This window comes from Larimichthys crocea, chromosome XVI (assembly GCF_000972845.2).
Source record: "Larimichthys crocea isolate SSNF chromosome XVI, L_crocea_2.0, whole genome shotgun sequence".
In the NCBI taxonomy this organism is placed as follows: domain Eukaryota; kingdom Metazoa; phylum Chordata; class Actinopteri; family Sciaenidae; genus Larimichthys; species Larimichthys crocea.
Window position 1 is genome coordinate 10,046,294 of NC_040026.1, and position 26,116 is coordinate 10,072,409.

General features: G+C 45.7%; 1 protein-coding gene across 14 annotated transcripts in view; it reads left to right on the top strand.

Moving 5' to 3' along the window:
* The window catches only part of raraa (retinoic acid receptor, alpha a), a 134,560-nt gene that overhangs the window by 93,909 nt on the left and 14,535 nt on the right, over positions 1 to 26,116 (top strand). For 13 of the 14 annotated variants that reach the window (XM_027289582.1, XM_019261964.2, XM_019261956.2 and 10 more), the window contains one exon: positions 25,113 to 25,261. In XM_027289582.1, the coding sequence (XP_027145383.1) occupies positions 25,113 to 25,261 (149 nt within the window). Of the gene's footprint in view, positions 1 to 3,787; positions 3,966 to 25,112; positions 25,262 to 26,116 lie in introns of those variants that run through there. The other variant, XM_010736289.3, reaches the window with a different exon arrangement.

Below are 26,116 nucleotides of genomic sequence, written 5' to 3' on the forward strand. Positions count from 1 at the left end.
AGCCCTGATTGGGCTAAGAAAGAAGGAAAGTGGGGGCAGTAAAAATAGTTTGACACCCTGAAGGTCCAGTCAGCAATCTCCTCTACGCCCTTGCCCATAAAACTCTTTGAATTCCCTCCTAAAATCCCTCACCCCAACTTCTCTCCCCCACCTCTCCGCTGGACTCTCAGTCCCAGCTTTACTCCAAATCAGGAACACTATGTTTACCATTCGTGGTATCCCTCTGTTATTCGCACTTACATAACCATCTATAAAGCCATCACGTCTGAATAGTGCTTTAATCAGGCTCGTTCATCCGTTTGTCTGGACTTTATACAACAGCGCTTTGAAGCCCACGCCACACAACCAAGACTCTCGGTGACAAGTTAGGGGATTGAGACACAATCTCATTCTGTCTGGCATTGCTTCCTGCCAAAGTACTTTTCCATGTTCTCAGGAGTGTGGCTCTTATTGATGCTGGAACAAGAATAGCCACCTGGACTGGTGTGAGCCAAGCCACTCCACTTTTACTTCTTGTACATTCGTGGCAACCATTGTGAAGTGTGTGGATAAGCACTGTAACTGACTGGTAAACTCATGTGTATACATGTGTGTGTTTGTTTGCGATGAGTCATTCTTCTGCAGAGTGGATACCACCTGGCATTAAACCAGCTTATTTTTCCATTGGTATAACGTAATACAGTTCCTGACTGTTTACCCACTCCTGTGCTCTCTCTGTGAATGTAAAATTACCAAATGTATTTCATCGTAGGCACCTGGATATATTCAGCTCTCTTTAGGAATGACAAAGTGGCTTTTTTGTCTAAAAACAAATGTTAGAAAGCTGCAGAGGAAAGGACTTTTTTCAGGTCTAATCTGGCATTCCTCCCTCCCCCTCCGTAATAAGCAATGATCAACAATCCGTTATCTCTTAGCTTGTTCTATGCTATCACAGGGTATTACCCGAGAATGAATGCTCTCCCCTCGGAGAAGAAAACAGACCCTGGAAAATTAGCATTCTCTGACAGCCATTACTCATACGGCTAATCCTGTCAAGGAATGTGTGGCTGCACTATCAGTGCAGGCGAGGGGTCACTGTGGCCCAGGCCTGCACACTGAGCTCTTATCAGGCAGGGTAAACACACTGGGGCCTGCGTTAAATAAGTGTCACAGTCAGTGGGGGCGGAGCAGGCCGAGCCCCCCTGCCAGGCTCCATGCAGATAATCCCTCTCAAAAAAACTGTGTCGGTCAGCCCCAGCTGTGGCCTGTGGCTCAGGTGTAGGGAAAGTGGGGGGAGGAGAGGTATTGTTCAGGCTGTGGGGTAGATTTCAAGTCACACAGGTTTTTTGATTCATGTCTGCATGATGCAGGGATCTTTTAAAAGGATTGAAATGTTTTGCAGCCACACTGAGACACCAGAGCAGGATAAAAAAAATCCTCAAGATACACTGTTTAAGTTGTCAATTTGAAAGCTGTCCTTGACCTTGTCTGGGACGCCCCAATCAATGATCTAACATGTTTGATATTTTTATATTTTAAGAGGTCAAATGAGTCCAATTTTCACTCAACACGAAGGTTAAAAAAACAGTTATATAATGTGAGATTTCCTCCAACAAAATGACATCTAATGGGTGTTTGCATGTGCAGGCAATTTGAGCTAGCAGCTGAGCCATAGACATGACAATCACAGGTCAAAGTTTGTGAAAAGCTCAGCTCTTTTCCTGTCAACACTACAGCATGAGACTGATGTTTGTAAAAGGTTTGTATGTCTTTGTGGAACCGTGACCTTAACTGTCACTCCATTCTCTCAGCGCTGATATTTGCATCACCTGACTTTGAGAACGAAATATTCATGCCTTTGTGGTTCTGCTACACTAAGCTTTGGCATGGACTCGCGGCATGACACATCTGCATGTTTGCATAACAAGTTACAACAATGTTGCATGGAATGTTGCAGAGTAAAGGTGGAGTAACGTTTGATTTGGGAAGGTGGTGCAACTCCGAAGCAAAACAACATCCACGGCTTCGCAGCTGTAAAGTACACTGTGAGAAAAGTTAAGGGTCAGTTACCGTGACTGGGGTGACTTTGCCACTTGTGTTACTTTATGTGTACCGGGTGAACTGAGGCGCCTCTCTGGGCAGCACTTGAGGAAAAGTGTATTGGTGTTACTGAGTGTACAAGGTGGGAAACATTGAATAATGTGGGATGAGAGCGAGCCAGAAAGGCGAATCCAAGTCAGCCAGTGGGTCACCAGGAGGTGAGGCTGCCTACTTCCCTGGGTTCAGGAAAAGTTCAGCCGCATAGCATTAGGCAAATTAGGGAGACTGAGCTGGGGGAGAAAAAAAAAATCGGAGGGTAGGGAACTGATGAGAGGATGGGGGGATAGGGTCAAATTAGTTGGAAGGAGGAGCCCAAAAATAGAGGGAGAACATAGATGGGAACTTCCAGGAAAAAGAGCAAGAGAGATACAGTGTGGTGCAGCACTCATTAAGTCCATGAACTCCATGTAATGCTAGGAAAGACTCATTACTGAGCTTATATAACTTAATCATGTCCTCAAATATATTCCTATTTAAAGTCACCGCACCTAAATTTGAGTGAGGGCCCCCCCCTCAACCCAACCCAACCCTCCCCTCTCACAGTCCCACGCAGGGCCCGGGTTTATAGACAGAGGGAGATCCATGGTGACATCCCTGAAGGGGTTAAAGGTGGGTGGAGCTACCCATGAAAAGAGACAGAGGGTAGGGAGAAAGAGAGAGAGAGAAAAAAATGAGCCTAGTGGAGGTGGAGCCAAAGTCCTCAGCTGCTGTGCCTTGTCACATTTTTGCAGAACATGATAGCCGCACGATTTGGTGTGGGAATGATTTAGGCTTCTCTCCCTCGCTCTCTCTCTCTCTCTCCAAAACACAAACAAGACTGTGCTGCTGCATGTTTCATGCGAACCTGGATATCTCGAGAACCGGGTCCTGACCGAGGGGAAGCCAGCCACCGGTTGTTGTTGTTGTTGTTGTAAAGCGCACGGAGGGAGACCGGTTCATTTACTGGAGCTGACACAGACAGGAGTCCACCCACGGCGGGCGCAAACGGGACAAGCAACCGTAACCCAAAGGACAAACTGCAACTACACGGGATTTCCTCTGTGATATCGGCGCTTTGGTCCCATTGATAAACCCACCACCCCCTCCTCCGCGTTGTCGACACGGACTTTGGAGATTGGTGTCCTCTTTTCTTTGGATTTTATCCTGCTTGTTGTCTCTTTATGGTGTGGATACAGCCTCAAATGTTGCTCTCTGTTTGAGCAAGGCCGACAAGGACTGATATATAAATATATATATAAATCTATATTTATATATATATTTATATATGTACTGAAGTTATCCGGACGTTTTCTTTCTCTTTTTTTTTATGTGTGTGTGTGAGTGTGTGTGGATACAAACCGTGTTCTTGCGTTGGACACCATGCACCCTGTTTTTTTAAATTATGTTTTTAAATTGAGTGCAGCCGATTAGGCTCCAAAGACACTGATTCACCTCGATTTGGGTTGTTTATTTTATTTTTTTTTCGATCAGTACACCTCTGGAAGAAGATGCCAAATGTTCAAATGTCCCCGCTGTGTTTGGATTTGTCACTTTTCCTCCGATATTAATGCAGTTCCCCCCGTTTGGCCCCTCCATCAGTCTCTACCTCTGCTGGTGGTGAGCTTAAAAACCACACAGCTCCTGCGAGCGCCACAATAGTTTATTATTATTTTATATATATATATTGTTTTTATTTAAATAATAACCCCCTGCTATCGCCCTGCACCGTATGATGTATGAGAGTGTGGACGTTGTGGGACTGAATCCCAGCCCGAACCCGTTTTTAATGATGGATTACTACAACCAGAGCAGAGGATGCTTGATCCCGGAGAAAGGACTGGTGCCCGGAGCGCCCCATCCCTACAGCACGTCCATCAGGAACCAGCACTGGAACGGCTCCAATCACTGTAGGTGCCCTCCTCAACTTCATTTCACTAATTTAGGGGGGAGGTTATAAAGCGTAAATGTCCACGTGTGCGTGTGTATTTATAATCTATAATAAAAAGGTGTGTTTCCGACGTCCTTACATATTTATAATCACACGGCAGTTGCGTCTATATTCGGTGTTTTAAGGCCTTTTTATTCTCAATAATTTAAAGCTCATAATATGTGCCAAACAGCGTTGCATGTTGTTGCCGTCACCGAGCGCCATAACTGCATTATATATACTTGACCCACTTTCGGCTCTCTCTTTCCTGCCTCAGTGTTCGCCCAGCCTCTGTGTGTGTGTGTGTGTGTGTGTGTGTGTGTGTGTGTGTGTGTGGTGGTTGTGTGTTGTGTTTCCTTTTTTTTTTTTTTTTTTCCTGAGAAACCTCGGCGAGACTGCGTCTCTTTGATCCGACCCACGTTATCCAAAAAGCTTTTCCTGAAATATGCACTTGATGCAAACCGGGTTTTTACGAGCCATGCCAGCGTTAATCAGATCAAACTTTCCTGCCAGTGTTATCCCCTCGGTTCCTCTGGTAATCTGGGATAGCTGCACACAACACAGGGCCACAGAGCAGACACTGGACAGCCCTCATCTGTTGATATTTAAATGTATTTTAAAGTGGGGGAACATATTCATATTTATCTGAATATACACGTTAGAATAAATGCTTAATTTTAATAAATGCAATCAAACATTAATTTGTATCCAAGGTGGCATCACATGCTTTCTACTGTGTCTAAAAATAGCATGTCAGTGTCTGATGGTGCTTTCAAATCTCATACTTTGTGTAAGTGAGCAAGTGTGTGTGTGTGTGTGTGTGTTCCCCCCCAGTCATGGGAGATTTCAGTTTATTGATACGGTATCTGCTGCAATAAGAGAGAGTTTTATTGCAACAACAAAGTATCACAGAGGCCCTTCCCATTCTTCACCTCAAAGGGAGCTGCACTGCACAAAGCTCAAGCAGGCCTTTATAGAAGAGATAGCTCTGTTGTCTTTCACAGCTGAAGGAGTGTAAAAAGGCAGGAATCTCCACAGGCTCTTAAGGGCCAATTTCCTCCTTGTCTCAGGACTATAGAAACACACGACAAAGGGAAATTTCGACAGGAATTTCAGATGTTTGGCAGCAACAACAAAAGCACTCAAAACAGTTCTGTTTGTGCTGTAGCCTCTCTCTCGTTCTTTCACTGCTTGTTTCTCCAAGTCGGATGAGATTAGAAATTCCTCTCGACTAAAAGGACAAGTCTCATACATTTTTCAGCGCAGGCATACGTCTAGAGAGCTTTATAGTATTTATCGAACTGGCCCACTAAACAGCTCTAGTGGCAGCATTGATTCAAACCATGTGAGCTCGTATCAGAGAGACTGTGGGGGTTTGGCCCAGGAAAAGACCTCTGATCCCTTACTCGATTCCACATTGTGTTGCTCAACGGAGGAGTTGCAGGGGGAGTGTGTGTGTGTGTGTGTGTGTGTGGGTGTCGGAGGGGGTTGCATAGCTGCTCTTTGCTGTACTGCTTGAATGTAATAAAAAATTTAGTGCACAACCAGGGAGCGGTGGCAGCAAAAGAGGGGGGGTTAGAGTAGCGAAGCACAACATCCGTTAGTGTCATCACGTGGTTCAGAGGCTTATTGGATCATATGGGTAGAAAACAAAACAGACAAACTGGAGAAAGATTTATTTTTCACCTCCCGTCCTTAAGCAGGAATCCAAACCAGTCAGGCTCAAAAGCACGAGACAATCCCAAAAACATCTGCTGGCTTCATCTTTTTCTGGACTTAAATACAAACTTCACAGACAGTAGTTTCATGGCATGTTATCCTCTGAACGTGGGTTTAGAAACAGATTGCTGGTGGAGCTAAACATTTTTTTTACCCCCTCAGTGCTTTTCCTTTTTGGTCCACTGTTTTTTCAACCTCTCCACATTGGATCTAACTATTCATTACAGGCTTTACAGACGAGCTCTCTGGCTCGAAGAGTGCACTCAGTGACATATTTGCTGAAGTAAATGGCCTCCTGGTCCCATTAGGTGGCTGGGCTCAAATCCAGATCATATGGACGCTTCATCTCTGATGTTATTGTCCCTTTTAAAGATGCTGCCACTTTAGTTGTTTGACAGTTTCCATCCAGCTGCTGTCAGCCCACGTTTGCCATGTCCAGTCACAGCCAATGTCAGAAAGCTGCTTAAAATCTGGTTATATTCAGAGCAGCAGTGCTGAATCTTGATGGCAAAAAAGGCTCAGTTCTTGCAGATTAAATGCACTTGATTTTTCGCTGAGTGCCTGTCGGTATCCTTACAGCATAGGCTCATGCATGAAAGAATGTGCATGGCCTTGTTCACATGACTGTCACACACTTAAAAATGGGGGAAAGAGGGATTGCACGGGGTGGGCTCAAATGCTCACTAGCCCATAGACTTCTTCTCGCTCTTTGTTGCTTTTCTCAGGCTGTCCACAGAACGAAAGAAAGCGGTCACCAGGGATTTCCATAGAGAGTAGACGAGGCAGAGAGAAGGGCGAGCTTTAACTAGTTTGTCTCGCGAAGGCAGGGACTGCCAAGTGGGCTATTGGACGTGAACGCTGTGTGTCTGAGGGGCAAGTGACTGGCAGCTTAATCTGACTCATGTGGTATTTAAGTGCGGAAGTCCTTTTGCCTAGCAGGAGACGAGGCCGAAGAAAAAACAGATGGTATTTTATTGTTTTTCGGTGCAACGGACTGTAAGAAGGAGCAATTTGATGAAGGGGGAGGAGGTTATTTGGAGTTTTTTTCGAAGAGAAAAAAGTAAGAAAGTTTGAGCTTTGCTGGTGAAGTGCAAACCCATGTGGTTTCTCTTTTTTGGCTTTCGGAGAGGCTGCAGTGTCAGACAGCGCAGCAACACAGCGTCCCTAATTGTTTGTGCTGTTAGACAGCAACATGGAAAACTGTGGGTGATGTGTTTGGACTGTGTGCAGGCCAGCAGATTGGTGTTGTGCCTGCGAAAGAACTGTGAATATCACCCCCCTCCCCCTCTTTTATTTATGCAGATTTTATTTGGCAAGTGTTTGCTGAGAATTAGGAAAAACATGAACAACAGAGCATAAACAGAGAGAGGCGCGTCCTGTCCCCAGAACAGAGTTGGCCGGACTACTGTCAGTTTCTGACATTGAAGGGTGGTTTCTGTTGTAAACAGCTGGAGAACAGGTCAGAACACAAACTACTAAATTTATTTTCTTGATCAATCCACTTAGGATTTCTTGGCAAAGCTGATTACAACTTAAGTAAAATACCTTTTAGCTTGTGATGGATATCCCAGGCCTTAATATCCAAGAACTGCAGTGTTTGCCCTTAATGTCAATGTGAGTCCCTGAGCCTTATAACATTTCCTGCAAGCTCTTTAATGTTCATGCACCTCTGTGCTTTCATGGACAGGCTGATGAGAGAATAGGCCTTATCTCCTGGGGCTTTGTTGATCCCCATCTTGATGGAACTGACAGGATGGATGGACAGCATTGAGGCAAGGTCCCCTGTTCTTCCAGGCAAGGGAAGCGTCAGGCAGGCTCCTTATTGCGCCATGTCTGCCTAACCCTTTTTCAGCCAATGGCGACAGTGATTTAGTAGCCTGAACGCCTGGAACTGCACACAGAGTGAGTGTGTGTGCGAATGAGAGATCAGTATGTCCACAGAAACACGCCTGCTTTCACCTTCAGGTGAACATCAATAACACATTTTGTCATCAAGGTATGTTTGTAATGGCAAAGGGGTGAAGGGAGTTCAACGCCGCTGCTCTCCTGGGAAAGGCCGCGGGGCAGCATTTCACAACCTGCCATCACTCGCTCCCAAAACGCCACCTTGCCACCAACCTTCAAAAGCTGTTGCTGCCCTTTTTTAATGCGACTCATCGTTTACTAAATAGAGATACTGGGATCATCAGCGTGCCGCAAGGTTACCAGGAGCAACAAAGATACAACATGTTTTTGTTTGATAGTGACCGTTGTTTCAGTCATTTGTTAAAGGTGGAATGAGCGGGTGTGGTTCATCACCTTGAACACTCGCAGAGCAACCGACATTTGGACGCGCACAAAGAATAATACAGCTGACTGGCAACTTTTATTATATCCTGGGTGTGGCATATCGCAGCGTCCTTCTATATTGAGAGAGAGAGAAGTCAGAAATTCAGCATATTTTTGTCTGGGCACTTTTTTTTGTGTATGTGTGAACGCACGCACAGACCCACCGATGGGCCCCAGCTTGTTCGTAGAGAGAATTAGCCGGAGGCATCAGTCAAGAGTGTACTGTACACCAGTTCGGTTTGACGCTAAATCCCCAAACAAGGGTTGGTGTTCACTGCAAAGCCCCTTTTGATGAGCACACACAGGGCACACAAAAGATCCCGGCAGTGTCATTGATTCATCAGGGCTTAAAGAAGGCAGCTGATTGCAGACATTGTGACATACGGCCGTAATCTCACTATCATTAATTACAGTCTCCCCTCTGTCTGTCCTGTTATATGCACACACACACACACACACACACACACACACACACACACACACACACACACATACATACATACAGGGGATGGGAGGGAGATCGAAGCTGCTCAGGTTAAAGGGGGGTTCTACCCTCTAAAATATTCATAGCTTCTTCATTTAAATCAATTCGGCTCTACGGGGGCAGTCAAGCGTCAACTGTCAGAAATTGAGCTGGGCCTGTTGTAATCACTTCTTTACTTATCTCTACAGATGGCTTGTTCGCAATGGGCTCTGCATGGCTAGCTCACCAGCACATTCAGAGAGGGCTTTCTCTCCAGCTCTCTCTTACCATCTCTTCGCCCTATCTCCATGTTTCATCCCCACCCTCTCATAATGGAACACACATAAATTCATCTGGGTATTGAACCAGGAACATTCATCACCCCAGAATTCATCTGCAAGGCATTTTCATTCCCAAAGTGTCTCCTTTCTCTCTCCCACTTTATCTCTCTCTCTCCCTCTCTGTTTCCCATCTCCATGGTTGCATTCTCCGCATGGCAAGCCTGAGCCGGGCAGTCAGTGTCACGATTAATCTTTAATGCTCGCCTGCCCTAATTTTTCCTCATATTTTACAAGATTTTCTGCCCTCCAACCCCCCTTTTGCCAGCATCCGCTATATATAGAGTGATTACATGGAATGTTGCCTTGTTTCATCAGTTGCGGAGGACCACTGCCTGCATGCCTCTGCCCTATCCTGTGCAGTCTGCCGCACTGTCTCTCAGGCCACTAGCTCTAGGCCAGAGCACAGGGCTGCTGCTGCTGCTGCTGCTTCTACCAACACACTCATCCCCAGTTGCCCTTTGGGGATCTGTGTTAACATCACATGGATGACAACTCTGTACACCTCAAGTAGTTCACACACACACACACACACACACACACACACACACACACACACACACACACCGCAATGGAATGCCCTCCTATTTAGAGAGTGGGACAGCCGAGAAAATAGGGTAGAGGTTAGTATGCTAAAAATACAAGAGGCTGGCAGTTCTCCTGCTGTCTGGGCAAAAAATAGCACAGTGTTGCTGCCGCCTCAGTCAGCGTTGTTAACTAAGGAGAAAGAGAGAAACGCTCTGACTGAGCTCATGTTTGTGTTTCGTGCAAGAAGGAAGAGGGAGCTCTGATTCACTCAAGCTCACCCTTAGTTACCTGTGCCCACAATAAACAATGTCCTCTCAGCAAGATAGCATCTCTTACTAGATGGGAGAAATGTCTCAGCGTTTCAGGTGATCTCATCGCGGTTGAAAGCTGGAGTCCTGATTTGCTTGGCTTTCATAATACCTGGTGTTGGTGTCTTTAACAGGCCCTCGGGGAGCACACAGGGGAAGCTTGGAGGAAGACAAGCCTTTTCTGTATGTCTTGATTTATAGAAGCCCCTCTCTAAAGTAACTTTAGATATCCATATTGTGTATCTTCTCCTCTTTGGTGCTCTCTCGTGTCATTCTGGCCCAGCCCATCTCGGCCCAGCCTGACTCAATATGGTCCCACTTAGTGACAGAGGAACTAGGTCTGTCTGGACTCTCTTCTCTTTCCCACAGCCCCTCTGAATCATTTCATATTCATTACATGTCTGGCTGGAGCCCGGCCTCTGACATTTGACTCTTAAAGGCCCACCTGGGACCGGGATGAAATAGACTGCCAACAGTGCGGTGGAGGTGGGAAGGAAGAACGTAGTGTTGGATAGTGATGGATAGGACAGCATGTTCGACTGAAGGAGGCAGACGGGCTCAGGTTACAGGACGCTTGTTCCCTCTAACCCTGTTTGTGATATTAGCATTGTGTGAACTGAGAGATGCCCTGTAGCTGAGCAGCTCTGAACACGCGTAGGTTAAGAGAGTGTGTTAAAAGGGAGGTGCTCTGATATCAAGCAGCCCCTCCGTTTTCAGTGAGACGTATTGTCTAACCTCTAGTGTGACCTGCAGTCTCTTATCTGGGCCATTGTTAGTGAGAAAGAGAGAGATAGAGATAGTTGCTTAGCAGATATCACAATAATTAAGTGGATGTGTCAGACGCTAAGGAGCACTCATTGTTCTGTCATTTTCGTACCCTATTTGCTGCTAGTGAGAGCTCTGGTAGGGTTAAATCGGCGGCCTACTGGTGTTTGTTTCTGAATGATTCATACCCGGAGACAATGCGCTGGGAAAGAAACCGAGATAAAGCCCTCAGGATGACATGAGCCCTCTTCTCTGCATGAAACTAGACACATAAATGTCTGTCTATTCCTCATTCCTAGTCATGTTTTTTTCTTTTTTCTTTCAAAAGCCCTGCCGGCCCGGATGGGCATTGGTCTGATAGGGAAATATGTAGCCTTGCAGCACTTAGAGTAGAGAGGGCACATTTTGTTATTCCACGGGATTTTTAACAGTAACCTGAGAAAGCTTTTTATAGTGGGCTAAATAAGACGAAGGGAGGGTAGGAAAGAAAGCATGAAGAGGAGCATTTGTTCATCAGTTTCTCAAGGATATGATGGAGAAGTCTGAATTATTTATTCAGCTTGCTACTTCACAGTTGTGCTTTTGCTTCCTCTGACCAAGTCCCTCAAGTTACTGTCCTAATATGCACACCTTTGTTTGATGCTCCTCTGTGCCTTGTGAAGATAAAATCACAAGTATTGAAGCCTTTTGACAGCTAGTCTTCTCCTTTTTTTTCTGCTCCAGCCAGGGGGGTTGACTAATGAAAATAGGTGACAACAGTTTGAACCAGAGTTGGCACAGCGCGGAGCCCCTTCGCTTGTAGCGGTGTTGTCCACTGCCCAAGACGACGTTACACCTGGCTTTGCCCCTCGCGCCATACGTGGGAAACCTTCGCACAGCGCTGCTACCACTGTGGCGCTTCCACAATAGAGCTGGATTATTGTGTCTGGGCTGTCAGCACCTCTCAGCTGAAAGAAAACGAGAGGGAGGGAAGAGAGAGATCTCAGGCACCAGGAGAGGAGGAGGGTGAGGGGGGGGGGCACCAAGAGGGCTGGCATTTTCAAACAATAATCTCTGTGGAGCCTTTCAGGGGGTTTAATGTCATTTTTGGCCTCTGGATGTTTGCCCTTTTCTCCTTTTTGAACAAAAAGCTGTGGAGAGTGAATTGGGAGAAAAAGAATGAGGAAATAAGTGAAGGGAGACAACAGACAGACCGAACGAGAGAGAGGAGTGGCTTGGCTGGGTGACTGATATTATTAGGGCTGTACTGCGACTGATGGAGTCTTGGCCTGCATCCAGTGGCTGCCAACGGGCCAGCATCGGCAAATAGAGTCTGGTACAGAATGACCTATATCACCGCCCTATTTAGCACATTACAGTATTTGTCTTTATCGCGCCCATCTCTTTATTCATTCCTCACGCCTTTTCATTCCTTTATTTCATATCAGGTGTCACAATGAAACAAAAGCCCCGTGTGTGATGGCAGTTTTTTAATAACTTTAATGTGTGTGGCCCAGTTTCCTTGGTTTAAAAAAAAAAAAACGCTTCTACTAGCCTCATCATGTTTTTTTTTAAGCTTGCTCAAAATGAACTGTAACGGCGAGGTGAGATAGATGGCAGCTTAAGCCGACCTGTGCTCTTTACTTTGCACCTTGCGTGCAATCTGCATGGCTGCCCAAATTTGCTCCTTCTGGCTACAGGCAAGAGTGGCAAGACTAATCTTCCCGCCCGGTGTGAATTATGAATGGGATGTAATGCAGCGATTAGACACACAATCTACACACATGTCCCCCCTCCCCTTTGCTGTAGTGATGACCAGCAAGGTTCCCCTCTGCTCTGACAGAGGGTTTCCCCTGCTGCTGCTGCTGCTGCTGCACATGAAAGTCTAGCCTACAGTGCTACTCCCTAACCAGGCCACCCAGCCTCATCTTCCCTCACACTGCTCACCTCTAATCAACCTCCACAGCTACATACATCCCGAAGCTAGAAAACGTAGAAATCGGCTCGCTAATGCCCTTCATAGCTGTAATCCCCAACACCAGGAAGAAATGCATGGGAATCATGGTCAGCTGACTCTAAAGAGAGAGGAAGGGAAGTAGGAACTACTGGAAGGCTGAAGCCTATACCCCCCTCACCCCACCCCCCCTTTCGTAAAGCCTGCTGGGATGCTCCTTGGGCTTGACATACCCAACCCCACCTGCCTTCACTGCTCAGTGGGAAGCTCCATCACTCGCTTCCCCTGAGCTGGCCTACTTGGGACTGTTTGATCTCATTGTGGAAGCAAGCGAGTTTGCCCGCTGCCTGGCAGGCAGAGAGCTCCTTGATGCCGAGGGTTGGGGAGGTGGAGCAGGCTTCAGTGGAGAGGCTTAATAACTGTATTAACATCGGTGGTTCCCCTAGGACCCACGCCTACACAGCGGAGGGAGGAGGAGGAGAGTGTGTGTGTGTGTGTGTGTGAGTATATGTGTGAGTGAGGGGGGTATCACTGTAAAGCAGCCTTCTTGCACTTGTAATGCTCTGGCCTAATTTTCTCATGCTCTCTTTTCAGCTCAGTTTTTCAATTGAGCGCGATGTATAAATCAAGATGTGTTCAAGGACAAAATAAACGCCGGATCTTTCTCTGTCTTCATCACGCTCGGTTCTCATTTTCTCGCTCTGCTTCATGACAGCTACTCTCATACTTTCTTCTCTCTGTCTTATCATCTCTATGGCAGCTCACTCGACCTCTATCTCGTCATTTTGTCGTCGTATCTTCTCAAATTGTTTGTCCGTTTGCTGTTGTTATAATTTATTCATTACAGACCGACATTGGTATTGTTGTTCCATCCCAGATTCCATCTCATCACATTAAACAACTTGGCTCACAGACGTGTAATGATATAAATCAACTTTGAATCGAAAGCACTGCACTCTTTCCTCACCTGTGTGTCGCTATTCATGACAGTTCCCCATATCCCTTGAATTATACATTGGAAACTGTTGCATAATTGATAGGCCCCACTTAGCTTAATGGACAGAGTTAACTGGGAGAGGCGTACGCTCCTACTTGGCAGTGGAACTGGGTCGCAAATAAACAGCACCCAGTCACCCACAGGGTCATGATGAGGCCCGGGTCACAAAGCAGAGAGACGAAGCAGTCGACAGAGGCCAGCCAGGGTTAACTGGACCCTAGAGGCAAAGAGGACAGGAGGGAGAAGTGGGAGCATTTACACCAGGCTCACCTTAGGGCTCGGCTCAGGTTACTTCCACTCATTGTTTTTGGCAGGTCTGCTTACTAGTGTGCTCATAGGCAGCAAACAAAGTCCAGTACGTGTATGCATATCTACTGTACATAATGCGTTCTTTTTTACACATGGACATGCTGCTTATGGATAATTATCTGCGCTTGCACTTAGAGAATTGTAGTTGCAAACAAAATCTTAACATGTGTATATTTGAAGCTTTGCTTTGCTCTTTTGCACATACAAAAAAAATTAAACTGCAGTTATGATCTCAAGCAATTGGCAAACCAAAGCTTCAAAATAAAAGCTGTAGTGATAAATGACAACCATCACTAAATCAATAAGCCAGCAGTGTTTTTTTTTTTTTTTAGTTCTGCTAGTAACTTCTGTACCGGCTGCTGTTTTTGTCAACAAGTTGGCTAAACATTCATATTTGTAATATCAACCAAATGATTTATTCTACATGAAAGACCTATTTTTTTTGGGGACTGACACCCTAGGGAGAAATCAACACTGTCTCACTAAAACCACTCTACTGACTGGTGGGCAGCTGTATCACAGGAAATGGTGTGGGTGTGTGTGTGTGTGTATGTGTGTCATGATCAAATGGCTCCCCCCAGGCTACACTGAAAGGTCAGGGATCCATGCAGGAAATTAGTGTCTGTGAAGGCACAGACAACACACACATACAGAGACAGAGAGAAAAGGGGAAACCATACTCGAGGAAGCTAAACATGTCCTTCATTAAATTCTAGTAACGTCCCGCTGCGCTCCCTTGATGACTCTGCCTGCTTTCATCAGCCATCTTCCCTAAGCACTGAGCTAACTTAACCTCCCGGTGCTATCGACAAGCACCTCACTTCTTTTTTTATTTTTTTTTATTTTTTTGCGTCAGAGCTGACACTAAAGACAAATGAGTCTGCCTCTCCCCGCCCACTCGGTTCTCCCCTCGCTCTGCCCAAATCTTCCACTAAGCAGCCCCCTGACACTACACATCAGACAGCTGAATCAAACGCGTGTCATCAGTCATCATTAGAGGGCATGAGCAGGAGAGCAGTGGCTGGCCGTGCAGCGTTGAGGAGGCTAAGGCGTTTAAAGCTATCGCTGTGATCTTCGGTGAACTTGGAGCCTTACTTTATGCAGAGGACTTTGCTCAGTGTTGCAATTTCTGTAGCCTATCTGTCAGTCTGATTGACAATAGCAAGTCAGGATTGATTGTTTTGTTAGTTTCTGTCTCAAAAATGTGCAGCGAACTTGTTTTTCCTCCATGTTTGGCTATTCTAAATATGTCAGCTGTCTCCAAGGGGTCTTAAGGTCACTTTAGTCCCTGTGCTGGCCTAGTAACCCCCTCGGGTCCCGGGCATCATTGAGCTCTTTAACAGACTCGTGACAGGATAATGACTCGCTTGCTGCATCTCCTTGTCCACACCCTTGCAAATACCTTCACTTACTGTCCACAATAATATGCTTTCAACTCAAAACTTGACACTGGTACATTGAGCTAATTTATGAAGGGAACTCTTGTCATTATGGGTTTCATGTACAGTAGAGGAATGCACGTTAGCCTGCTGAGGCTTGAAAGGCGGAGGTAAATTACAAGAGAGTTTAACTATTAGCTCTAACTCATGTTGACGAGTACATGAATTGACAAACCTTAAATGGGTGTCTGTATTTTAAGAGAAACGACTCGGTGAGGCGGCACATTATTTAGCATCTTTTGAACACACGCTGTCATCCACCCTAGTCACGCGAACACGCTGCACTTGCGACCTCTCCCCCTCTTCCACAGTCATGCTTCCCCTCTGAAGCCGAGGAGATCAAACCCTCGTAATCTATTCCCCTGTGATTGACTATTGTGTTGTCCACAGAGAGGCAGAGCGGGAGAGGAGGGGAAAGGGGAGAACATGAGTCGAGAGAGGCAGTTTAACATGACAAAGCCTGTCCCTGGTGATCCTAACTTCTCCTCCCCAGATCCTCATGAACCTCTTCTCTTTCTCCCTTCTCTCTTGATCCCTTGTTTCCCCCCTTTTACTTTCTGGCCCCTCCAAGTCCACTTCAGCCCCCTAATGCAAATAGCCCTTTGCTCCCTTCCATATTTATGACCCGCTTCCTCCTCTGTTAAATATGCGCTTTAGAACAGAGGGCGTCGAATGCTGCCAGTCACGTTGGATTAGTGAGTATCAATAGTCAGATAACCTCTCTGTTAGAGTGAGTGAAGAGCAAACACTTGAGCGAAAGCATTCATGAGGATCTTTTGGCCTTCAAACACTGTGTGTGGCACTCAATAAAGATGAATGGGGTCTGGTTAATGTGTATGGATGTCATTTTAGGCCAGGCAGACAAAATCATAGTGTATGAAATGCATTTTCCAGTATTTCGCCACCTGTGATTGTTTTTAAATCCCAAAAGGCAGAAATGTGTTCATGATCCTTCCACTAATTTACATCATCTGCTAAACTTTTCGTAAAAGACATATTTTTGTGCTTACAAGCACCAATCTTAGGCCACTTTCTTAAAATCTTTTCCAGTACTTCTCTTGTCATGATTACTTTAAAGTCACGGGAATATTTTCAGGCCTCTGACCCTTTGACTTCTTATTACCGGTTGCTTGTAATGTCGTTGACCTTGGAGTTTACGGGAATAGGGGGAATTGAAGCTTATTTTGCACTCATTCAAAGTGGCTGTGAGAAAAGCTCATCAGCCAGACAACGAAAAACGCTAAAGGCTTTTTTTTGTTAGACCACACAGTGAGGTTCTGGATTGCGAAAGGCACCAGGTTTAGCATCTAGGCTTTGGCACCCTCCTGGCTCCTCGTATGCATGAGTGCAGTTTGTTATCACAGAAGGAAAAAGCACGCACACTGTCATCCACTCACGCACAATTCTATAATTAACCAATGAAGGCACTCTGTAAAAGAGAGGCTTAATGTTTCATGAAGTCATTATCACAGTGAGAGCACTAACATTAAAGGCTGGTATGTCGAAGGCTGTGGTTTCACTTGTGAGTGTGTGCGAATGTGTTCGTGTCATGATCCAAGATGACCTTGATCTTGAATCATGTGTCATAAGGTATCGCAGCTGTAAGTCACTCCAGGGAGGGTATTAATTCACTTTGAGAGAGTTGACAAAGGGAGGTTACACTGTGGTTACACCTTCTCCTGTTCTCACTGTGAAGACGGCGCCTGGAATCAAACATGTCAGCGTGCGCAGATTTTATTTGGGGCCTGCTTTTGAAATGTTTGCCTTGCATGTCACACTCCTCCCCCAGTCCTGTCGCTCAGCTCGGCTCCTCTTTCTCCTCAGATGCTCTCTCTCTCCTCCTCGTCCTCCTCCTCTCTATCTTTATCAGCCACTGTTTCTTTCTCGCAGTCTGTCTCTTCCTCTGTTGCTCTCTCCTTGCCTCTTAATGTGGGTCAGTGTAGCTGCTCAGCTGATAGCATACAGCTGCTGCATGCGTGTGATCAGCTCGTAAACATTAATGTTCAATGGCAGATCCACTGTGGGCAAACATTGCCTGTATTTGTCATGTGGATTAGCCACGGAGGAGGCTCGCTAATCATAGGCCTGCTTCTCCCATTGAGCAAAACTCTCTGCCTTCAGCTAATTGCTGTGATGAAGCTTTGCGGCCGCCTCTAATGTGAGCATGCATGAGGACAATTGAAGCATTTATCCCTGCGCCAAAAAAAGCACACATTCACTGACACCGCGGCCTGTCAGAGCGTCTTAATAGACCTGCCATGTCGCAACTGTATGATCAGAATCCACTCTTACGTCGGATATCGTGTTTTGAAGTGTTCATGCCCCCACACCCTAGTATGACATGTGTTACAGGCGGCTGAAACACGCCGCTGTGCCTGTCCACATCCTGGCATCCTCTGCCCGACACGGGCTGCCTTTTGCCCCCCTTGTGCCCACCACCATGTCCCATCGGCTCATGCCAAATATCTCCAGTCACCCTGGGGCAAGTGCCAACTCACATATTCCCGCTGTCAGTCAGCAGGCATAGACAGCTGCTGGGTAGAGTTACACCGTGTTACTCAGGGTTGCAAGGAAGCGTTGTTGCCAGGGAACTTGTAGTTCTCTCTGGCAAGATAGCTGCCCTTTAGTGCTTTTATTTTTTTCTTGCACAATTAGATCCATAAACATTGGAGTAGGGTTTATGAAATTGGACTCATAGGATTTATGAAATGTATTTGTGGTTTAGACGTCTTTCAAAGTCTGTATTTGTTAGAAATAGACTCGTAATCAACTGTAGCAAGAAGCTAGCATGTGGCTGCAGCAGAAGCACTGGGAAGCTGGTCCGGTTAACACGAAGCTGCTGCTCCAAGTCAAGCCCCCTGTAGACCTCACCTTTGCCATCTGCTCGCTCTCTTGCTGCCCCTCCCCCCCGTCTCCCACCCCCGCGCTCCAGTTTGTCCACACATGTTCTCAGTTCCGTCTCCATTTGCCAGGGCAGTAGTGATAGGAAAACCTGGTGTGTTGTTATTTCAGAGGCCTGGCAGCATGGAGAGGGAAGTTATCTTGGGCCCCCAGAGAACGGCTTGGGAACATAGTGGGGGCCGCTGGGTTGATAAAAACCAGACCTGGCCTAGACAAGAACATGCTGACGTCCACATGCACAGGCTCTCATGCACGTACATAACAGTACACTCACAACTTACCATGATGTCAAGATGCCATAAATTCCACCATTCTAAACACAACCTGGTGTTTTCCCCACTCCTGGCCCACCATTTCCTGGTGTTGATGGAGGGATAGTCATAACAGGCAAGAAAGACCCCTTACTCCGTACCGCCTTGCCCTTCGGCCTCTGCTCGGACCCTCATCTATCACTCACGTACATGTGTGTTTTCCTTGCAGCAACACTCTATATGGGGGAGTTACTTCACCTTCAGGGCACTTCGGATATACTGCACGGTCCTTTAAGAACTCGAGCTGTCACTTTGATTTCTGTTCTCTTTGCAAAATTTGAATATCTGCGATGGTTGCAATACAGCAGGCTGTCATTTCTCTGAAATGTAGACCACAACATAGTGGAAGTTATGTGTCATTCGCTACAGAAAATTAAGTTCTCAGTTTGATCCATGCCTTTCTTCCTTTATACTATGAGCATCATAGTGTCAGATGTAAAAAAGTAAAAAAAGTAAAAAAATAAAATAATGATAAGTCATACATCATGCTATATCTTCCATTCCTCCCTTAAATGGCATTTTGTGCAATACTGCAAGTATGTTCCTATTATTTAACTTGGAAAGCATGGAGACTCATTATTTGTGACAGCACCCCCGACTCTTCATGCATCCTCTTTCTCGGCCCCCTTCTCTCTCTCTCTTTACATTCAGAAGATAGACTGCAAGCTAGACATGCTGCAGCTTAGGTGGAGCACAACCAGGCAGGAGAATCCTTAGTAATCCTCCTAACTCACACACACACACTCACACTCAAATGATGCCATAACATAATATTATGAGTGGGTATGATTAGTGACAAATGGCCTACTAGCACAACAAACTTCAGAATCCAAAACAATCTATAAGGCAACAAATTTGATCCATTGTTATGTGTTTGTATATTCAGATGAAAGATTTATCAGATATTGACAATTCCTGTGATAAATAATTGATAGGTTTGAGGCCTATTTGCTGACAAAATGAGCATCTTTATGCTTTAATTCTGTGTAAGAGACCATTTCACAAACTCCATGTGCACAATAAATCCAAACTTTTGTTTGTAGTGATCACTGATAAGATAGTATTCTGTCATTTAGCTAGTGTGGTTACAGTTGCTTGTTTGTTATGTATGCGACAATCTGAATTGAGGGCCTTAAAGTTCTATGAGTCATCATCTTTGGCAAGGATGGACAGAAAGAAGTGAAAGAGATCAATGAGGGAGAGGAGAATGTCAGCGATGTGAGAGGGAAAGGTAGGGATAAGGGGGAGACAGGGGTAGAAAGGACGGATTTAGTTACAGTGAATATGGGAGGCGTGAGGCTCGCTGTCTGCTCTCTTGCCCCATGTTAACCTCCACTGACTCTCCTTCCTGTGTGAGTGTGTGTGTGTGTGTGTGTGAGTGTGTGTTTTCACTTATACCCGTATGCCCTGCCTCCAGATTCCTCCCCCTCTCCCATCCAATAACTGTTCACACTCTGTTTGAACACAAACACACCCCACCGTCGCTCTCCTTTACAGCTGTCAGTCTGTGCGTGCCTGCTAGTGTGTGATCACGCACAAACACACACACACACACATATGCCCTCAACCCCGGCTCCTATTCAGATGGGGTGCGTGGCTTTGCTGTCAGTAATCAGTGTGAAGGCGACGGCGAGCGGAGCCCCATCCATTTTCAGCGCAAAGCTGTTATGACGCTTTTGTGAGAGAATGGCAGGATTTCCCTGTAAGCAAGGAAATAGTCCCATTTCCCCCTTCAGTAATTGAAGAGTGCTGACAAAGCATTCCCGCGTGTGTGTTTATCGTTTTCCCTGCTGCTTACCCACATTCCTGACATGGAAACCAGAAATAACATCTGAATATTTAGCAAAAGTCAAGCACCATGCATGAGTGATGTCGGCCTGTTTCGCTGCACTTAAAAGCTCTTAAGTTGCTGCCAGTCGTTTTTATGGGCATGCATGATACATTGGCCTACAACTCCCAGGATTTTTGCAAGGCGGTCTCTATCCCCGGGGCTGTTCCATTGGCCATCCCACTTCATTATTTTAAGCAGACTTCAAAGCGGGCCTTAATGCAGCAGCCTGTGGCATGGTGGTCTGTCTGGTGTCTCTTCTCCTGCAAACTCACTGCATGGAAAGACAAATGGACCACTATATGTTCTTCCATGTATTTTACACATGGTGTGCATGTGTGTGTGTGTGTGTGTGTGTCTGCGTGTCCAAATAACCTAATAGAAGCCAGGGGAACACAGTGGTCCATGATAGAGTAGGATTCAACAGTGGAAGACCCTGTCAAATCCTCCTCCTTCGCCCCCTCCACCTTCATTTTCTCCAGTTCTCTTCACCACAATCCAGACAGCCAGCCAAGCAGCCAGCCTGCTAATGTAGTTAGCTTCCCCCTAATGATGGTGAAATCTCATTAATATGCTTCACAGCTGGGCCCAGTAACCAGTGGGGATGAAGGTAATCAAATCTCAGAGGACTAACCTAGAACTGAACCTCAAGAACTGCTCAGCATCACTGGGCTGAGGCAGCACAGAGTCCGGAGGCTTGATAATAGCCGTTGGGCTTGTGTGTGTGTGTGTGTGTGCGCGTGTGTGTGTGTGTGTGTGTGTACGTCTCTTGGTCTGTGGTCTCAATGCCTTTGAAGTGCTGATGTTAGCCAGGCTATCTTATGTCAGTATTACAACTCAGGCCAGTTCATCATCAGAACAGATTTCATTTCAGTCTTGTGCATATTTGTCCATTTAAGTCTAGGCATGCGGTAATTGCTTATGGAGGATGTGGCTGTGAGGGCGCGCCTTCTCTCTAAGTGCACTTGTGGCTCATGATGTATGCAAAGTGAATCTGAAGAGCGGCATTACACACCACTCACACTTGAACTTAATTAAATCAATGGTGCTTTGGCTCGGAGTTCGAGAACACCGTGCTACATTAAGCTATTGAGATATCTGCGCTGCACGCACGCACGCTTCCAGTACATGTGACACACTCGAGGGTGTAATCTGTTAATGTGAATATCAAAGCAAATTAAATATAGGGGGTCTGATATATTGGTCATTCAGACTTTGTCAACACAACAGATTCATTTTAATGCACGCATTCACGTCACATATTTAAGAATTAGCAGAAAGGGTAGTTTTCAGCCGGTCAGATGTAAGACACAACCTTCTTTAAATGCTGTTTCAATGCAGTGCAGTGTCAGGTTTGTTTTGGCTGGTTACACCTGGCGGCCTTTGCTGTTTGTTCCTGCTTCAGGGACTGGTCTGACAACATGCCAGGCTGTAATCTTGAATCCAGCCTTGTGTCTTGTTCACAACAATCGCGGTGACCATATGGTTTGTGTGGTTTGTGTTTCAGCTCCTCACCAAAGCACAATAGATTCCTTATCAGTAACTCCTTACTGTTTTTCATTTAAACATTATTTTCACGGTTCCTGTGCTTGTATCCTGAAGCTAACCGGGGTGTTATTGTCTATTCATTCTAGCCCTCTCTTGGCTGAAGGAGTGATATTCTAGCTGTAGCTCAAGTATTAGTTACCGTGGTGACTTTGCAGGCTCTGGAGGGGCTCCGGCCTGGAAACCATGCCAGACACACAAATTTCCAACGTTAACATGTTGCAAGGATATCGAGGGAAGCTCTCCAGGCGAGTGTGAGTCAGTTCTTCCAGTGTTTGTGCGTATGATTTTAGTGGATCACACAATAGGCAGGCTTGTATGATGGTTGGTGTTGATCAGAGCTTGGATGCAGACTGGTGTTGAATAATGCCTGGGTGAGGGCTGCTGAAGGGCTAAGTAGCTCTGTCCTCTCTGCTGAGCCCCTCTGCCTCTCTGTCCACAGGCCTGCCATTGTTTTGCTTCCATGCCTCAGCTTGACAAGGCTCCATAAGCCAGCCATTGTATTTAATTACAGTCGCCAGCCCCCTCACAGACTCTTTTCCTTGTGTCCCAGATTTCCATGGGTGCTCTCATTAAGACCGTGCATTCTGTATGTGTGTTTATGTGAGTGTGTCCGAGGCTTTTTAATGGCTCCAGGAAAGCCCTTAGCCTGTGTAAATGTAGGCAAAGATGCAAGTTTTATGTCCATGAGTATGTATGTGGGTGGGTGGCACATCTGTTTATCTATGCGTTTCTAATGAAGGCAGCTTTAAACGTGGATGAATAGCTCTGTGGCCATAGTAATAATGCAGGGCTATAATCAGTCCACATCAAGAGAGGCAGAAGAGTGCAGAAAACTGTGAATGGATTTTTGCTAATGAGAAAATATGCCGTATTATGCAAGGGCTGCTCTGTTTAAGTTCATTTAGTTTGAGTGTGCTGGATGGCCCAGCGCTATGGGCAGAGACGGCCTGTAATGACGCCAATAAAACGGCAACGAGAAGCAAAGGACGGCCCTGCAATCTGTTCTCCTTCTCACACTTTGTGACTGAAACCTTTTTCCTCCTCGACCACAGAGTCTTCTTACTGCCGTTTGCATATCTCTCCTCGCTGGAACACAGTATAATTCTCGATTATGAGCATATGAATTGTCCTCCACACCTTCTCTGAAATTCTGTAATCTCTCTCTTTTTTTTTTCAAATTAATAGTTTACACTTGAACTTTGCACTACTTTTAAAAGGCTTTCAGTTAAATCCTGACGTGTGTGTGTGTGTGTGTGTGATGTCTAATGAATCTAAACACACAGGGAGGAACATGAGTAAAGAAACACAGCTGAGCTTTCGCTCTCCGTGTGTGAACCGCTTTTATCACTTCATCTGTTTTGTATTGTTGTCTTTTGTTTATTGCTCAAACACGTCATAGCTCTCCATCTCTCTCTCTTTGCCTTTTTCTGCCTCCCTCCCTTTATCTCCACACTACATCATCTGAGAAGTTTCTCTTTGCTTTTTCCACTCATTTCCCTTCTTCTGAAGTAAATAATATGTACGTCTCACCCCATTTGTTTGTCTCTGTCTTCCTCTCCTCTTTCGAAAATATTTATACCAAGAGCTTAAAAGGCTTGTTGCTGGTGTGAATGTGAGATATGACATCTGGGCCTCATAAATGAAGTGTCTTAATAACCCTGGGCCTGATTGGGTGTCTCTGTCAAGTGTTGCAATGTGAGCTTTATTGCTGTTTAGATTAACTGTCCCCGTCACCTGAAACCCCGCTTGGATACGCTGTGAGATAACACGCAGGCTTTGGAGAGGCTAGATTTTGGTGTACGGTACTTGTGTCTGTTATTTTTTCCAGGAAGCCTTGAACATATCTGGGCATCTGGTTGGTTTATTTTGGTTGTTCTGAATGTAATCTTCCCCTGCTCCACCTGCTGCATGTGCATAGAGATTGGCAAGCTCAAACCTGCACGCAGACGCTATAAAAGGACAGGAAAGTGTGTGCGTGAGTAAGAGAATGAGAGGGATAAAAACTTTATCCTCGCTTTCTGTCGCGCAAATGTGCGGCCCGATTAGAGTTCTGTGAGTTGTGACAGGATCCCGTGCGAGCGCAGTGTTTGTCTGCGGTGCCGTCACGTGGAGTGTGTTCTCAGCTGTACTACGGGCCTGCTGAACAAGCCCACTCTGTTAAATATAGATGGCTTATTTACACTCGAGCACAGAGCTACAGGCAGCTCCTGAGTTGCTTGTCAACCTTGCAATCCCTCTTCTGTTGAGCTGATGATGCTGGGCGGAGCGACAGGGCTGCAAAGATACACACATGCATACAGTGTGCTTGCTTTTAATTCTGTACTTGAATGGCTGTTTGTGTTAAAGCTAACACAGCTGATGCAAAGTTTATCTTATTTTCTTAACAGTCTATCAAAAATCAGACATGATCAGTTAAAAAAAAAAAAAAAAAAGCTTCGACAGCCCAGAAAACATATGCTGGCTCAGAATAACACCATTTGCAAACAGGGATTATACACTTATTTAGTCACCTCGGGGCCACAGGCAGCACGTCGCTGCTGTGAATGTGTGTTTTTATATTTGATTAAAGAGCCGTGTTTTGTAACACACAGGATATTGAGGTCAAAGTCCAATACATATTACATGAAGCCAACAGCAGGGTACTTCCCTACAATCCCAGACCTCTTTGTTTACAAGCGCACAAAATATGAGCACCAACAAAGTGCTCCCATGTTGTCTGGCTTGTCATATCAGTACTTATTGGATGAAGACTGAGCATATTCAGCCTTTTTTTTCTGTTTGTTTACCAATGTGATATTGAATAGAAAGGAGTGAGGTCTCCGACTGCGGTACATGTTGCCCTTCATTGATTCAGTGTCTGCTTTATCCTTTAATTTAGGATTCGTACTTCAAAAGATTCCACAATTTAAAAAATATAAAAGCACAACTTCAGGCCTTGTTTCAGAGATGAAAACCTGCCTTTGAACGCTGCTAAGCAAAGCAGCCTTTACCACGCACACAAACGCATTCACAAGCCGTAATTTCTGCAGTCAATAAGAATACATTGCAGAGGCTGGTTTTACTGGTGCTTTGATGATGGTGTGTGTGTTCTCTGAAGATATTCTGTGGAGTCTTCCCTGTGGCGGAAAATGCCACAAATCAAGAAGTTGTCCTTGCGCTTGCAGTTTTGTTTTTCAAACACATTGTTAGAACGTGAGTAAGTTCCCCTTCTGGTGATTTGTATCGAATGTTGTCAGCAGTGTATCTGTCTGGGCCCCGGCTTGTTTAAGATCTATGTGTGTGTATCTGAGTGCACACATGAGAGTCTGTGTTTAACCCGCTGATATCGATTAATGCTGCGTGTCTGTCAGCGCTCCATCTGATAGTGTTCACTAACCTCTCTTGTTGCTCTCTCTCTCTCTCCTCTCCACAGCGATAGAGACCCAGAGTACCAGCTCAGAGGAGATAGTGCCAAGCCCGCCCTCGCCTCCCCCGCCGCCCCGCGTCTACAAGCCCTGCTTTGTGTGCCAGGACAAGTCCTCAGGGTACCACTATGGTGTCAGCGCCTGTGAGGGCTGCAAGGTGAGACTCCCGGCCTTCCTCTGAATCTGCCAAGCAAGCAAGATGTTCGTCAATCTCGTAACCTCCGTGTGATTTACAAAAAAGAACTTCACAGCCTAAGCTGAGATGATGAAGATGATACGTCCTGTCATCCTGAGTATTTGGCATCCTTTTGGGTTTTTCTGTGTTTAACGCTGGAATTTAATGTTGGAAACAAGTCAGATCTCTCACTTTACCGACTTTATCGGTTGCTTTATTGAGCTATATAATCATAAATGTGACCTGGACAGTACAACACTTAAATCTACACATGTTGTAAAGATAACATGCATGATGGATCTGCCATCACGCACAGTATGTGAATCAAGTGTTGGTGCTCGTATCAGCTTTGCTGACGTGCCTACGTCGGCCTTCTGTTATCAAAACAGCCATGTTATACAGGTGCTGAAGAGGCCCCATAAGCCTCACCTGCTCTGTTATCAGTTGTTAGTTGCTGCCTGCATGCATACACGTTCTCCTGTTATTCTGAACACACAGACCTCTTTATCTCGCTTCTCCCGAGGCGCAGAGCCAGAGTTGTGTAAGCTCAGAGCAGGAAGGATTTTTGTAGAATCTGATGTATAGTTACTGTCAGGTATGAACATCTCACAGCTTGTTTTTTTTGGAAAGCGATCATGCATTCTTTGCATTTCCAAAGTGGTAGAGCACCAACCAAAACAGCTGCCTGTAAATCATCTCGCGAGGTTTTCTCATGGCTGCAGTCCTGTGTGTGGCAATAGGAGGCAAGGAGTGGTTTGATGAAAGCAGGCAGGGTGGTGCTATTGGTGACAGGTGCCTGCTAGACCCTCTGACTTATTGACTGTGCAGCCAATACTG